Source organism: Saprolegnia diclina (assembly GCF_000281045.1).
Source record: "Saprolegnia diclina VS20 unplaced genomic scaffold supercont1.3, whole genome shotgun sequence".
NCBI lineage: Eukaryota > Oomycota > Saprolegniomycetes > Saprolegniales > Saprolegniaceae > Saprolegnia > Saprolegnia diclina.
In genome coordinates, this window is record NW_008246070.1 from 363,823 (window position 1) to 378,978 (window position 15,156).

A 15,156-nucleotide genomic window follows, 5' to 3' on the forward strand; every position below is an offset into this window, starting at 1 on the left:
CCGCAGTACGTCCCCGGCATGCGACCGAGCTCGTCGACCATCGACGACGAAGCCTAGTCTCCTTAGCCATACATAACAACACAAACACGATGATGATGTATTCGACTGCTCGTTCCGAGTGCTGGACGATCGCCATTGTATCCGGTCATTTCATCCGGATGCCACACGCGTGCTCGCCTTGAACCATGGAGACGCTTCTGACGCTTCTGCGAGCGACGCCATCGTCGGCGAGCCTCCTAAGCAATGCGTCGGCCGTGGCGCAGCTCGCCAACGCAGTGCAAGCTATCCGCACGGCAGATCGTGCGGCCGCGCCCATTGCGCGCCTGTCGTCTGAGGCCGATCTTGCCGTCTTTGCGGCGTGGTTCGCCGATGCGGTCGGGGCCAGCGATGCCAAGTATTCGTTTCAGCATATGGGCCCCACGCTGGGCAATGGCGTCGTGGCCACAGCTGCGATTGAAGCTGGCGAGCGCGTGCTCTTCGTGCCCGAGCGCCTTCTCTTGACGTCGAGCACGGCGCACCTGCCGTGTTTTGCGCCGCTGCAACACGACCCGCTCTTGAGCCAGTTTCCGTCGGCCATGCTGGCGCTCCGCCTCTTGTACGAGATGCAAGAGGGCGACTCGTCGCCGCTCGCTGCGTACCTGCGCATCCTGCCTACGCGGTTCCATCTCCCGTTCGACTACAGCAGCGACGACTTTGCCGCTCTTTTGCCGACAATGGCTTACGCGCCAGCCGTCCAGCTCCTCTACAACGGCCTCAAGCAGTACACGTACTTGCACGCGCGTCTCTCGAGTCTCTCGGTGGTCCCGATCACGTCCTTTACGCTCGAGAACTTTCTCTGGGCGACCTCGGTCGTGCTCACTCGGCAAAACAACGTGCCGACGCCGACCGACCCCCGCGCCCTCGCGCTCATTCCGGGCTGGGACCTCTGCAACCACGCGCCCGGATCCATCACGACCTACTACGAGTCGGCGCAGCACGGCGTGGTCTGCGATGCAATGGCCTCGTTTTCGACCGGCGAGCAGCTCACGATCTTCTACGGCCCACGCCCCAACGCCGAGCTGCTCGTTTACTCTGGCTTTTGCCTTGCTGTCAATGCGTACGACACGCTGCGTCTGCGCCTTTCTGCTCATAACGATGCGCTCTGGAAGGTGCGGGCAATGGTGCTCGCCAAGCTCGGCGCAACGCTCGAGAGCGACGCCGCGCTCGTCCGCGTGGCGTCGGACGGCACGTTTGCGTATGTCACGGACCAGCGCACCGTGCACGTCCTTCTGCTCGACAAGGCCGGCCTCGGCGCGGCGCTCCGGTCGCTTCCGGCGTTTTTGCCGTGGACCGACGAGGTGGCGGCGCGTGCCAAGACGTTGATGAAGCAAGCTGCCGCGGCACAGGTCGCTACGCTGCAGCGACACGCAGGCGCCCACGCGGTCGTTGCTGCGTACGTTGCATCGGAAGCCGCGCTTCTCGAGCGCCTTTGCGCCTCGGCGTAGACACTTCGACCACTGCTTTTCAAAGACTTACGACTTGATTTTGTTTTTACTTGGCGCGCGGGTCGTGGCGCGGAATGCGCACGCGCAAAAAGTCACTGGCGTCGACGACCGCCATGCGCCCGGACGCGGCGCGGGCTTCGTCGACGAGCGACTGCACGGAGCGTGCGCTCGCGCGCGAGTAGCTAAATCGGCTGCTGAAATGGGTGAGCACGAGCAGCGTCGCGTTGCTCAATCGAGCAAACGCGCCGGCCATCGAGCTCGTCGAGTGGCCCCGGGGCACGGCCTACAACCCGGCTCAGCTTAGTACTACTTAGTAGTATTGTCGACCTGCGCGAGCATGCTGTGCGGCAGCGTTGACTCGTGCACCAAGACCTACGACCGATCAATTTCGATTTGCAAGAGGCAGAGGTCGTACGTCGGCGTTGCGCGCGAGCTCCGTCATGGCGAGCGAGTCGCTCGAGTCGCCCAATATGGCCGCTTTGCGACCGCGAATCGGCGGCGTCATGACCTAATGCAGGACATTAGTGGTTTCAGTGGGTGTGAGCATACGTCTGTTGGCTCGAGGAGCGAGCCGTCGGGCAGAGGCACGGCCCGACCTTCCTTGAGCTGCTTGTACAGCGGGCCGGGCGGGAGACCGCGGGCTTTTGCAAGGGCGGCGTTGATGTGTCCTGGCCGCGTCTGCTCTTCGACGACGTAGCCAAAGCAGGGCACCGTGTGCTGAAGAAACCCAGCACGGACGCGGTAGTTGGCGTCGTCGAGGATGGGCCAGACGGGCGTGTCGCCGCTCGTATCCGGGTGGATCAAGTGGTGCTGTAGGCACTGGACTCGACACACTCAAGTTGTGTCATCAATGAAGATGTATCTCGTACCTCGTGGATCGGTCCGCGCTCGCGCTTGATGGTCCGTGCGTCGCATAAGGGCACGAGCTCATGCACGGCGATGCGGATGTTGGTCATGTTGGCGCGGCTGACGTTGAGCGCCGTGTTGAGAAACGCAAAGACGCCACGGGGGCCATAGATCGAAAGCACTTTGGGCGTCGGCAGCTTCGTCTCGCGGTCGATGTCGGGGCCGCAGAGCGAGTTGAGGGTGCACACGAGGCCCGGGAGGCCGTAAATGTGGTCGCCATGCAAATGTGTCAAGAAGATGCGCTCTATGGCCGTTGCGCGCACGTTGCTCTGGAACATTTGCTTTTGCGAGCCCTCGCCGCAGTCAAAGAGCCACGCCGCGCCGTGGAGCTGCAGCACGAGGCCGCTCGCATTGCGCTCGATGGACGGCGCACCGGCGCCCGTGCCCAGGAAGACGAGCTCAAAGCCGGTAAAGGGCTCCGTCTCGGGCGTCGCACTGCTCCTCGAGTCGGCAAACAGCTTGGGCACCGACGTCAGACGCAGGCGCCGCCACGTGCGCGCGAGCATGATCCTTCTCGGCGAGTGGTTCGAATTTGACGATCCGGCCAATCAGAAGCACGAATGGCAAATTTAGAAACGGCAATGCGCAAGGCCGACGACCCGGAGCGACCGACGTACAGCGAGATCGCTGCGACGCTCGGGAAGCTCCGGGACCTCGGGCGCAAGTTTGAAGACACGGAGAAGCTGCTCACGCGCCTTCTGCAGTTCTCGCAAGTCGCGCCCAAGCGAGCGGACATCTTGGCAGCCAACGGCATCAACGTCGTGGCGATGCACTTGCGCAACGCCGAGAGCCCGGCGATTCAACAGCGCACGGCTGCGTACGGACACCTCGATATTGCGACATACGTACTACGACTCGTGTGCGGTGTAGCATTCTGCTCAACCTGGGGCAAAGTGAGAAAGGCCGGGTCGCGATTGCGTCCTGCAACAGGTTGGTTATCGTTAGTACGCGTGATTCCGCGGTCATGGACGTCGTAGTTGGTCTTGCTTGTCGTATCGCCACGAGTGCCCTCTCTTTTACCTGCTCCAAGTGGCCATCAACACGAAAGACGTGATGCTCAAGCGCATTTGCGCGGGCGCGTTGATCAACTGCTCGTTCCACGCGTCGTGCCAAGTGCAACTGGAGGAAATCAACGGCACACCGCTTCTCCTCAAGCTTCTCGACACTAACGACGAAGGTACTTGGCGCATACTGGCTTACTGCAGCGACGCGAGCGGGCTACGTTAGACGTGGCCGTGTACGCGGCGGCCACGCTCTGGTGCTTGTGCAAAGAGCGCAACTTTGTCATTCGCCTCGAGGTACCGTACGTTTGTCGGCTCGTATACCACCAAGTAGCGCGGCGTAGACCATCTACTGCCTTCCCGCAGAAGGGTTCATGCAAAAGCTGTCGCTGATTCTCTGGACGCGCTGCATGAACTTTGGCCTTGCAGTGACGACGAGTCCGTACTCGTCCGACCAAACCGGTCTTCTCGAGAGGTGCTCGTCCGCATTTTCCACTCTACGATCCGACATGGCTTCTAGCACTGGCGACAACATTGACCTTGTATTCACGATCGCGATCAACACCAACCTCTCGATGGTGCTGCAGATGGAGCACTACAACATCAAGCACGTCCAAGCAACGGTCGGGTACCCTTGGCGCTAGTTGGTCTCATGGAATCTCGTAGGTGCAAGGCGCCATGCAGTACAAGAGCGTGCAAAAGTTCAACCACGATGGCGTCCTACTCGCGACGACGTGTGCCGTGTGCGCCAAGCCCGTCAAGGATAAGCACCGGCTAAGCTGCGTCAACGACAAGTGCAGTGAGGTCTACCACCTTCGCTGCAGCCGCTGGCGGCGCATCGACACGCCGACGGTGAACGAGAACCGCAGTAGCTTTTACTGCGACGTGTGTTTTCCCAAGAGTCCGCTCCAGTACCTGGACTTTGCGGCTGTTGAGGGCAGCGCGATCTTGACCAAGCGCGACTTTGACGTGCTCGGTATCACGCACGACACGGACGCGCTCTGCATGCTTCAGGCGCCGTCGGGAAACGTCGTGGCGATGGGAACCCGCAAGTACGCGTGTACGAGCAAGCACGACCTCGCCGTCGTCTTCATCAAGGCAACTGTGCAGACGTGCGTCTCGCTCTGCCACAACAACCAGCCACCACTCGCAATGCCCACGCCGGCGCTACATCCGTGGACGTTCGAGTGTCTTCAGACGTCGAACGTCGCGCCAGAGCTCGCTCTGCACCGGCTAGCGCTATGGCCTGCAACGAAGGCGATTCCCATCGACCCGAACGCGTACTTGCGCAAGTCGAGCGACGAGCTCGACCACGCTTGCGTGCTCGAGTGCAGCGTCGGAAGCAAGAGCGCATCGGCCTTTGCCCTGGGCAGCGCCGACGGCCACGAGCTTTGGTCGGCCTTGCAGCCGAGCCGCGCCAAGTGCATGAAGCTTGTCTCGGAGACGCTGGCGGCGGCCAAGAGCACCCCAAAGAAGCGCATCAAGCCACACATCCAGCGGACGCTCGAGCGCCAGCCGAGTGCTGGTCGTGTGTAATAGCAAGGGGACAAAAGCCCTCGGCAATAAAGCGCAAGGGATGATTTTATGTAATAGTATCAACTTGATAATGAAGCGGCGCCAACGAAACGGCTCGCTGTCACTGTTCGCCTTGCCTCCGAGAGACCGAGATGCCAAATGGTGCCTTCGACCTTGAGCAACGTGTCGAGGTCGAGGTCGACGCACGCCTCCGCCGCCTCGTCGCGTTCGCTGACGAGATGGCAATGCCGCGGGACGTGAGGGGCGTCGATGACGTCGTTGCGCGTCTCGTTACGACAGTGGCTCTCTTTGACGACGCCGCGTTGCCGACGCAGATGCAGCTGTACACGCTGCTACACGCGGCACGTGCGGCCAACGCGAGCAGCCACTCGCATGGTGCGACCAAGTGTTTACCCTAAATGGTCATCAGAACGTGTAGAGATCAACGAGATGCGCCGGCTTGCAGCGTCCGTGCAGCATCGTCATAGGCACGAACACGTGCAGCGCCAAGTTAGCGCGCTCCTCGACCCGGCGCCATCGCTCGCGTCGCCAACAACGCTGGAAGCTGTCGACGAAGTAGGCTCGTTTGTACGTCCGAAATCGAAACAGCTCAACGGGCTAGGACGAGCGCGAAGAGCGATGGGACGACCATGGCCGCTCCGACTACCTCCGTGCAGTTCCCACTCTTCCCACTGTGTTCACCCAACGATGTACTAGGACGCAATGTGCTTGGACTCAAGTATGCGCCTCGCCACGACTGTGGTGCGTACCGTCGGTTCCCTGGAAGCGACGCCGACATTTACAAGCGCGTACGGCGTCGGCGCAAAGACAAGCTCGTGGACGACGAGTGTCGGCGCTTGGCGCGACTCAACAAGCAGCCGCCGCTCCAAGGTCATTGGATGTACGTCGAAGCAACGGATGTGACGAGCCACTACGTCACCGTCGACGACGCGACATAAATGACATATTGAGATTTACATGCGGAACGACAGCGCAGCGTCGTCTTTGACCAAGCGGTTGGAGATGCTCTGCAGCACGTTGAGGTCTTCGACAGTAAACATCTCGGGCTGGGCCTGGAGGAAGAGCGAGAGCTGCGTCACGGCCGACTGCGCGACGCTGCTGTTGGTGATCGCGGGCATGACTTCGTCCGTGAGAACCGTGGTCTGCATCGGCGGATGCTCGTCATCGTCGTCGGGCGTCGCGAGTGGTTCGTCCTGCAGTTGCGCGGCTTCCGGCGGCTCTTTCCCGTAGATCATAACATGCAGCGCGCGCCACTCGCTCTGGATCTGCTGCCGCGTGTTCTCAGAGAGGACCGCGTCGACGTCGGGGCCCTCCTCGATCCATATGTCGGGCACCCACCCGGCTTTGCGCCAATGGCTCTTGATGACGTGCGCGGGGAAGTCCTTCCAGAGCTGGACGCACCAGAGGAGGACTTGCTCCGGCGCGATCGTCGGGTGCACGAGGCTCTCGGAGAGCATCCCGTCTGCGTCGTGCGCCTCCATGACGGACGAGAGCTGCCATTTCAGATGCGCGAGCTTGTACTGGAGCTGGAAGAGCCGGCCGACCCCCATGTTGATGGGCGACGGGCACTTGCGTGGCACGAAGAAGACGGTCGTGTGCGACAGCTGGATCCGCGTCGCGTGGAGCTGCGCCGCGGCGGTCGGCCGGCCGTTCAAGCAGTGGCTTGGCGTCTGGTCGACAAAGCAGATCGCGTGGCGCGCCAACTGCGCCATCTTGGCGTTAAAATGCAGCATGTACTTGGAGAAGAGCTCCTTGCCCATGCTTGCACGCGGGAGAACGTCGACGTGCACGTACTCGGACGCGTTCATCATGTCGCTGAACTGCGCGGCCTCGGTGCTCTTGCGAATACAGGCCATCGCGGTGTTCTCATTGCCCGTCATGTTGGTCATGAGGCCGACCACGAGGTGATGGCCACGCGATTTCGCAGCCGACGATTTGCCAAAGCAGAGCTGGACTTCGTCAAAGTGGAAGATGTCGTCGGGCTTGTTGGTGTTGTCCAAAATGAGCCTCTGGATGTGCTCCGCCCAGTCTTCTGTGTCGAGGTCCGACGGGCGAGGCAGCGCTTTCGCCGGCGTTGGCGTCGGCAGCGACGGCGACTCGCTGCTGGCGGTCATGCGAATGTTGTGGCGCCGCTTGAAATTCTGAACCCATCCGTTCGAGATCTTGAAGTCCTCTTCCTTGATGTTGTACTCTTCGCGGAGGCGCTCGGCGTGCGTGGTCAAGATCGCGTCCGAGAGCCGGCCGCCTTGGGCGCGCACTTGCTGCAGCAGTAGGCTAAGACCATGCTCGAGCGCTTCGAACTTGCCGCCACGCACGCGCTTCCGGCTGAGCAGCGATGGGTCCATGGCGAGCCACTTGTCCTTGTCCTTGAGCGTCTTGGTCACATTGAGCCGGGCGACGCGCCGGGCGTCCGGGTCCTCGAGCGTCCGGTTGTACTCATTGGCGATCTGCTGGTGCGTCCACTTGTCCTGGAGCTGGTAGATCTCGCAGATCCGCTTCTTCTCGGCCAGCGACAGCGCCAATCGCGTCGGCTTCTTTGGCTCGGTAGTCATTCGCCGCCCGTTAGTAGAACGACCAGTTCTTGTATCCAGTCCAGTCACCGCAACCGGATTGCGAGCGCTTTATAAATAAATAAAGCAATATACAGCAACAGCATCCGTATCCGGACTAGAAACAGTTGCCGCCATGTCCTTGCCAGCGTGGGCGGATTGGGACTGCCCGCGCTGCTCCCTCATCAACGCGCCCGACTGCGACGCATGTGAAGCATGCGACTTGGCGCGCCCTGGTAGACACTCTGCATCAGCGTCGCCCGCTCATGACCATGCGTAGACGCGGTGGCGGCGGATCCACGGGCCGCCTTCTTCAACATTGCGCTCGCCAGCGCCGGCGCCAAGCGGCCGATCGATGTGGTCGACTTGGCCTCGAGCGACGACGACGAGAGCGCCAAAGAGACTGCGGACCCGAAGCCGCATCGTGCGATGGAACGGCCCACAAAGCAGCGCAAGACAGAGACCGACGACACGGCAGCGTCCACGCCAGCGCCCGCACCCGCTGTAGCAGCAGCCACCGAGGCCGCTGCGAGCGTTGCAGAACCCAAAGGGCCCGTGACGTTGCGCGTTGCCTCGCTCAATGTGTGGTTCGACGAGGTGCTCGTGTCCGATCGCATTCGATGCATGACCCACACCATTGCGACGTTGCAGCCGCACGTCGTCTTCCTCCAGGAGGTCACGCCCGACATGAGTCGCCTCTTTAAAGCGCGCATGGTGCATCTCGGGTACGTCTCGCCCGGCGACGTGGTCGATGTCGCGTACGGCGAAATGATCTTTCTCCAGCGGTCGCTGCCTGTCCACCACTACGAACGCGTCGACTTTCCACGCAGCACGATGGGCCGGGGGCTGCACACGCTGCAAACGACGCTGGCCGGCCGGCGCTTGGCTGTGGCCACCGCGCACCTTGAAAGCCTCGGGCCCAACCGCGCCGTGCGCTTCGAGCAGCTCGACTGGAGCTTCCAGGTCCTGGCAATGTCGGATCATCCGTGGGTCTTTGGCGGCGACATGAACCTCGGCAACCGCGAGAAAGCGCAGCTTCCCGACGGTGTGGACGATGCGTGGGTCGCGTGCGGCAGCGACCCGCTGCACGAACACACGTGGGACACGAGCGTCAACAAGAACCTCCCGGACGTCTCCTACGTCGCCAAGTGCCGGTTTGACCGCCTCTTTAGCTATGGAATGACCCCGACGACCTTCGCGACTTTCGGCAAGGACAAGCTCCCGACCGATGCGACGATGTACCCTTCCGACCACTGGGGCGTCGTCGCTACGTATGCGTTGTCGTAACTTCATAAGCCGTCCCCACGAGGGCTAGGGTTATCCACACCTAAACCTAATCCTCCAGAGACAGCAACCGTGTCCTTGCTGCCGATTTACCTTACAGTTGATGATCGCGGTCGACCGGTGAGCGGAGACGCCACGGCTGATCAGTCGCGCTTCAAGACTGTAATGACTGTGGGGGTGTGGTGCTCGCAGGTACATGTAGCAGCACAGAGTCCGACGCTCCTTCTGACGAGCAAGGCTGGACGAATGCTCAACCACTATGATGACGCTGGACTACGATTAAGAGACGCTATTTCACAACACTACTCTATCTTAGCACTCGAGGAGCGACGCGTGGGCGTCCGACGTTTCGAGCAAGCTCCCGTTAAAGTCGGCCGAGAGGCGCTCAAGGAACGAAAACGAGTTGGTGCGCTGGCCGCGCACGCGGCGTCCGCTGTCGTCCGAGCCAAAGCTCTCGCGGAAGGCCATGTCGACCTCCGAGCCGCTCACGGGGCTTCCGGCGGCGCTGTGGCTCGTGATGCTGCTCACATCGCTCGCTTTTCGGTGCAAGTACGAGACGACGTTGGCGCGATCGCGCATGAGGCGGGCGTTCTCGAGGTGCATTTGACGCGCGTTGAGCGACTGCACGTGACGCGCCGTCGCTGGCAGTGACGTGTGTCGGCGCATATCGGGCGGCGACACACTCGCATCGAGCGCTAGCAGAGGCACGTGGCGCTTCCCAAACGTCGCGTGCGTCGGCGGGCTCTCGAGGATGCTCGAGGAGGACGCGGTGCGATGGCGCGGAGGCCGGAACGTCGTCGTGCGCCCTCGCAAGGCGTCGTCATCGGCGTCGTCGCCGCTCAAGTGCGCCGCCTCCAAGAGCGTCGCTTCCGTCTCGAGCGAGGCCAAAGACGGTGTCGATCGAGACCCGATGAGGCGCCGGACAGGCTCGGGCGGCGCGGGGGCTTCCACGGGCTTTGGCTTTGGCTTGCGTCGCGCGGTCTTGGTCTTCTCTGGTAGCACCGAAAAGCTGCAGCGCGAGAGCTGGTCCTGAATTTGCGTCTGGAGCGCGATTTGTTCTTGGATCATGAGGTAGGCCTCCGACTCGGTCGGCTTGGGCTCGACTTTGACAGGCTTGATGAGCAGCTCAAAGGGCGCGGGCGGCTCGTCGTGCTCGGCGACCGAGTCCTCTACGATCTTACTCTGCCACGCGGCCTTCTCTTGCTTCTTGCGCTCTTTGGCCGCCTTCTTGTCACGACCCCACTCCTCAATGCGCTTGAAAAACACTGTGATACCCTTCTCGGGCCGCGGGTCACAGTCCAAACTCGACCGCAGATCGTCCGCCGTGCTCTTGCTCCGTTGCTCGCGGAACGATGCGGAGCGTAGCCCGTGGTCGAGACTGCGCCGCCCGCCCATGTCCGAGTGCTGGCGCTGGCGCCGCCGCCTATCGAGCGACAGCGGCGCCTCGTCATCGCAGCGCACGGGCAGGGTAAACCCATCGTTTGGGCGCCAATAACTCTCAAGAATCTACTCCCTCGTGGATGAGTCTCGTTCCCGAAGTCGAGTTGGTACACATGTACCTTAGGAGGCCCGTTAAAGTACGTGCCGTCCGGCGTCGCGGGGTCTTCGATCGCTTCCTGCGATAAGTGCCGGGCAAGCGAGCTACAGAGGTGGTCACGAGTCGTTGGCACAGACGACAGATGTACCGTGACGACAGCAGCGGGTCGGCCGAGGACTGTCGCCCGCGGTGCCTTCGGCGCTTGGAGGGTGACGCGACGACGCTCCCGCGCGGCGTCTCGGGCATGGACTGCTTGGCTACGGAGCTAGCAATGCCGGAAGCAAGCTCGAGGCGGTGAATCACGCGCAGGTCTTCGATCGTAATCGTCGGGATGTCCTGCTCTTGGGCTAGTCGCAGCAGCAGGTTGGGATCCAACGACTCGTTCCGGCCCATCTGCGCAAACCATCAGAAATCAGAGGCGTGCGTAGCCGAACCTGGTTGAGGCACGTGAGGACGTCGCCGTAGTTGTGGCAGTGCACAATGTTGGCGTGCTCGAGGTGCATCATGGCCAGGGCGACGCGGAAGAGCACCTAGAGTCCCATGAGACGGCCGCCTTGTGACGTTTGGATGGTACTTCGTTGCCGACGATGAAGAGGAGGTCCCACACCCGCATCGTCACTTCCTTCTTGCACGGGCTGGCAAAGAGCGTGAGGAACCACTCGGTACATGCCAGCGAAAGCTCGGCGCCAAATCCACCCAAACCCTAAGCCACCTTGATACATTGCAACAAAGCGACGCGTACCTCAATGTGGCGCAGGACGTCCGGCTTTTGCTGGGCGACGAGCGACGCAAACACGTGCTGATCGACGGCGACGCCGAGCTACGTCGTTGGATGAGGCATATTGACTCACGATTGAGAGATACCATGGTCGTGTAGTAGTCCTCGGGCAGCATCGTGATCATGCGCTCGAGAAGCCAAAACGCTGCTTCTTCGTCTCCAACACACTGCAGGAGGCGCGCGACGACGTAGTTGAGGCCCTGGCAGTAGCCCAAGGTCGGGTTGTGCGCTGCGTACGCCACGAGCACGTTGCGCAGCGCGTCGACGAGGTCGGGCGAGAAATCGGGATCGTCGGGCGCCACGGTGCGGTCGACGTCGGCGTCGATTTGGCGCACGGCCTCCGCGCTACGCCCCCGTGTGAGTCCATGTAGGTGACAACGTCCTACTTGATCGGGTCGTTGGCCAAAAGGCGGCTGTAGTGGCCCGGGTTTTCCCGCATCTCGACGTTGGCGCCCGACAAAATGAGCCAAAGCGGGCCGTGCAGCTCCGACGGCATGTGCTTGCAGAACGCTTCTTCGCGCACAAGCATCCGGACGCGCTCCTCGGTGCGCCAAAAGTCGTGCGCGAGCTTGCCCGTGCCGCCGTTGGCGATCGTCTCGTCGTCGTCGGGCGGCGTGCAATACATTTGGAGTTGCTGCATTTCGTATTGCGCAATGAGCTGCGTCCACGCCGATGCGCTCTCGGCGCCAACGAACGGCGCGTTGTCGTCGAACGGGGCCACTGGCGTCGGAACCTCGGCGACGAGGGGCGAGATGGGCATCTTGGTGTCTTCCATGTCCTGTGCCAAGGTAGAGCCAAGAGTCGAGAACGTGCGAGTACCGCTGTGAAGGACGACGACGACATGTGGAGCGAGCCGAGCGACGCACGCTCCTCGGGCGTGCGCTGGCGCGAGAGGTGCATGACGGCGGCCTGTAGCGACAGAATCGTCGTATAGACTAGGAACGATAGGTGAACCACAGCGCGAGGACAGTGCGGGTACCTTTGTCGGGGTTCGGGCGCTTGAGCAGGTCGCTCGGGCGGAAGCAGTCGTCTTGGGGCACGCCAAAGAAGCGGCAGGCGCTACAAGGAGGCAGCGTGACGAACGGGGTGCGTGCGTTGCGTACGAGAGAAAGTTCTTGAGATTCTGTCGTCGCGCCTGGTAGCCCGCGGGCTTGGTCGCGTGCTTTTCGTCAAACGGGCAGCTCGACTGCTTCATGCCCACGGCGCGGTAGAGCTGGTTGATGAGCAAGCATAGGATGACGCCGTCCTCAAGCGCTTCCACGAAGACGCCATGTATGTTCTCGCCGAGCACCATCTCCATCCAGCGCCGGGCGACCTCTTCCCTCGACGACTGCATCGGGCGGCGTCGACCTGCACCCCAGAGAGTGTCACCACTTGAAAACTGAATACGTCATTACGGTACCCAGCCATGTGGGCCAAAGGGACGTGTTTCTAGATATCTGCCTCCACCATATATATCATAGACCCGGATGTTGCACTGTGGTATAAAACACGCAACTTTGCCAGTTGCTGCCTTTGGCCCATGCGTGGATCGGCTCGCCGTCGACGAAGCTTCGCCGAGCGCTACCGACGTGTCCTACCGCAAGAGCCCACTCTCTACTACCGCAGCCAACTCGTCGGCCTCGCAGCTCGCTTGCTGTCGACACATGCAGCGCAGAGGCCAGGTACCGTGCCAGTTGAGCAGCAGGCGCGTGTAAAGGCACCGGCGAGAGCGTGAAGCATGTGCTACTGCCAACTTGGTGTGGTCTCGTCCATGTGGACACTCGATACAACTGCCCATACGCGATCACCCTACTATCACCCGCGCGCACTTCGGCGCTTGAACGCAGCCGCATTCTCGGAGCAAGAGCGTCACGTCGCTTCGTCGTCGTTTGGATGCACCTGCTGGTTGCTACTAGAACGAGTGCACACAGTTTTGGCAGCGCTGGCGATGGTTTCTCAAAAATGAAGCACGACCGTCGACAACCTCGGCGCTGCGTCGGTCGCTGGCCGAGACGACGTTGTGCGTCGTTGGTTCGGACCTTGGCGTCCGCTAGCCCACTGAACCCAGCCGCCCCATGGCACCCAAGAGACGCGCGCTGCAGGCAACTGCGCGCGGCAATGTCTCGTGCTTCGTAGTGCCGTGTGAAGAGTAGCAGCGTACCGGCGGTGGCCGGAACTTGGTGATTCGAAGTAGCCGCCGATGGCTCCCACAGCTTGCAAGTGGTACGTCAAGCTTCGAGAGCTAGCCCACTTCCCACCGCCATGCACGAGACGTGGCTTCTACGGCGAGGATCGACCCCACGCCTCTTCGAACACAGCCATACGTACGTGCCAGACGCCCCATGGACAAGGACCATTAGCACACGGCCCAAGGGTATCCTTGATGACCGATGGTGCTTCGGCTTGCTGTCAGTGGGGGTCAAGGGAATTTCCTTGGTGGGGTGGCCGTGGAGGTTTATCCGGAGGGAAACTGTTATGTTTATCCGGACGAAACGTCATTTTTGCATTTCCGGTCATGGGCTCGATCTTCTCGACGTCAAGCACGCCCGCAGCCGGGACGAGCCTGGGCAGCGAGTGGCTGCATGGAGACGCTGCGAGCAAGGACGCGGATTGCGCCGAGAGCGCTGGCGGTGCCACGACGGACGAGGTGCATGGCGCTGTGCGACGAGCTCTTCAGCATGCGATGGCAATGTCTCGTCTAGGGCAACGCGGACGTCAACTCGGACAAGACGATGCAAAGCCTCGGAGGCAGCGAAGATGCATCCACTGCAGGTATGCCCTCCCAAGTCCTTGGCGATACACGCTCACGCACGACCGTGGATGAGCAGGACGCAGCGACTCCCTGTCGACCAGCCGCGAGACAGCAAGCATACTGCTGGGACACACCAACGAAGCACTCTACGAGGTAGTGCAAGCTTGGCTGCTGGAACATGGCAAATTGTTAGGTCTTGAGCGATGACGATGCGGTGGACAGTACTACCGCCATGGACCACTCGAAATCGTATCTTGGCAAGCGCGACGCACCAAGTTTCGAACGCAACGGGCCTGCCAAGCGCCAGCGCATGGTCTCCAGTCCGTCGTTGTCTCTACCAGCACCCGATGACGCGTGCTCACTGCCTCCCTTTCTTCAACTCGATGGGCCCTGGAGCAACCCCAGTGCGAATGTCCAAGCTCCATTTGCCCTCGCCTCGCCGAAGGCTATTGCCGACTGCCCTTTTGCGTAAACCAACGCTGCAGTTGCCAACGTGTGAGCAGTGCTGCATGCGTTGATTATCGTATGGAGACACTAGCCATCTCATTTTGCTTGCTCGAGACACTGCCGCAACCCCCGCTCTCTGTGCTTGGATGGTCTACCGGCAGTCTTTGTGAACGATATCAATGCCGAGTCTTACGAAGCACATTGTTTATATTGTCCCCCGAGTTCCCGCTTCGCACCCGCCACTATTTCTAGTGTACTAGTAGGTAGTAAGGGTTAGGAACGTATTAAGAGCAAGGCCAAGCGAAGGCGCTGTCCTTTCTCGTACCGTCAAAGGCGAGGACCTCTTCAACTTCCATTTCCTGCTGCTTTCATAACAAACCCAGCCTACTCGCGATTGACTAGCGACTGCCTCGCGACAAACTAACATCAACCTCGCAACCGACTAACATCAATCTCCCGCCAAGAGAAGAATGGATCAAGCATAAAGATATTCCATAAGATGAGCAAGGCATAACGACGATACGACCACACACCCTGAGAACCGTCGCCTTGGCGTCCTGGCAGCACGTTGTCAAGGGTTGATGTTGTTGTTTGCGTCCTGGTCACCGAGATAGCCCTCGGCCGTCGCAACGTCCATGTCGTCGTCGTTGTTGGTGTCGCGAATGGGACCGCGGCGCTTGAGTTCGGCGACGAGCTGGTCGCGGTACGCCTCCATTGAAGCCTGATGGCACCACACGACGGGGCCGTCAACGAGTGCGTATCGCTGTAAGCCGCCGAAAACCTGTTTTGGGTCCGCCTCGAGGATGTATTCGCGAAATGCGGCAGAGCCCGACTTGACGTCTTCCCACGTGAGGCCCGTCACGACGGACTTGAACTGCGCGAGAGCAAACTTTGTCGTTT

General features: G+C 61.1%; 8 protein-coding genes across 8 annotated transcripts; 5 read left to right on the top strand and 3 right to left on the bottom strand.

Annotated features, from left to right (window-relative positions):
- Positions 1–161: 161 nt before the first annotated feature.
- On the top strand, positions 162–1,607 carry SDRG_01243 (hypothetical protein). Its single transcript, XM_008606760.1, has one exon. The coding sequence runs from the start codon at positions 186–188 to the stop codon at positions 1,482–1,484; it is 1,299 nt and encodes a 432-aa protein (XP_008604982.1). The 5' UTR covers positions 162–185; the 3' UTR covers positions 1,485–1,607.
- On the bottom strand, positions 1,497–2,927 carry SDRG_01244 (hypothetical protein). Its single transcript, XM_008606761.1, has 5 exons — positions 2,354–2,927; positions 2,034–2,303; positions 1,900–1,992; positions 1,812–1,856; positions 1,497–1,767 (listed from the first exon to the last, which is right to left on the bottom strand). The coding sequence occupies exons 1-5, from the start codon at positions 2,894–2,896 to the stop codon at positions 1,531–1,533; spliced, it is 1,188 nt and encodes a 395-aa protein (XP_008604983.1). The 5' UTR covers positions 2,897–2,927; the 3' UTR covers positions 1,497–1,530.
- Positions 2,928–2,944: 17 nt separating this feature from the next.
- On the top strand, positions 2,945–5,000 carry SDRG_01245 (hypothetical protein). Its single transcript, XM_008606762.1, has 7 exons — positions 2,945–3,207; positions 3,261–3,320; positions 3,368–3,567; positions 3,618–3,688; positions 3,736–3,866; positions 3,912–4,014; positions 4,058–5,000. The coding sequence occupies exons 1-7, from the start codon at positions 2,951–2,953 to the stop codon at positions 4,925–4,927; spliced, it is 1,692 nt and encodes a 563-aa protein (XP_008604984.1). The 5' UTR covers positions 2,945–2,950; the 3' UTR covers positions 4,928–5,000.
- Positions 5,001–5,043: 43 nt separating this feature from the next.
- Positions 5,044–5,892, top strand: SDRG_01246 (hypothetical protein). The gene is made up of 4 exons (XM_008606763.1): positions 5,044–5,302; positions 5,346–5,482; positions 5,529–5,577; positions 5,624–5,892. The coding sequence occupies exons 1-4, from the start codon at positions 5,059–5,061 to the stop codon at positions 5,863–5,865; spliced, it is 672 nt and encodes a 223-aa protein (XP_008604985.1). The 5' UTR covers positions 5,044–5,058; the 3' UTR covers positions 5,866–5,892.
- SDRG_01247 (hypothetical protein) lies at positions 5,881–7,479 on the bottom strand (the record flags this gene model as incomplete). The annotated part of the gene is made up of 1 exon (XM_008606764.1): positions 5,881–7,479. The coding sequence occupies one exon, from the start codon at positions 7,477–7,479 to the stop codon at positions 5,881–5,883; it is 1,599 nt and encodes a 532-aa protein (XP_008604986.1).
- Positions 7,480–7,584: 105 nt separating this feature from the next.
- SDRG_01248 (hypothetical protein) lies at positions 7,585–8,859 on the top strand. The gene is made up of 2 exons (XM_008606765.1): positions 7,585–7,712; positions 7,757–8,859. Exons 1-2 carry the CDS (start codon positions 7,613–7,615, stop codon positions 8,761–8,763), a joined length of 1,107 nt encoding a protein of 368 aa, XP_008604987.1. The 5' UTR covers positions 7,585–7,612; the 3' UTR covers positions 8,764–8,859.
- Positions 8,860–9,007: 148 nt separating this feature from the next.
- On the bottom strand, positions 9,008–12,445 carry SDRG_01249 (hypothetical protein). The gene is made up of 11 exons (XM_008606766.1): positions 12,179–12,445; positions 12,055–12,134; positions 11,895–12,010; positions 11,462–11,853; positions 11,162–11,420; positions 11,040–11,117; positions 10,872–11,000; positions 10,732–10,827; positions 10,446–10,690; positions 10,320–10,401; positions 9,008–10,266 (listed from the first exon to the last, which is right to left on the bottom strand). Exons 1-11 carry the CDS (start codon positions 12,409–12,411, stop codon positions 9,073–9,075), a joined length of 2,904 nt encoding a protein of 967 aa, XP_008604988.1. The 5' UTR covers positions 12,412–12,445; the 3' UTR covers positions 9,008–9,072.
- A 1,126-nt stretch (positions 12,446–13,571) lies between these two features.
- SDRG_01250 (hypothetical protein) lies at positions 13,572–14,472 on the top strand (the record flags this gene model as incomplete). Its single annotated transcript, XM_008606767.1, has 4 exons — positions 13,572–13,704; positions 13,760–13,829; positions 13,886–13,962; positions 14,003–14,472. Coding segments are annotated over 4 exons (559 nt in total), but the record flags the coding sequence as incomplete, so codon positions are not given.
- Positions 14,473–15,156: the final 684 nt, after the last annotated feature.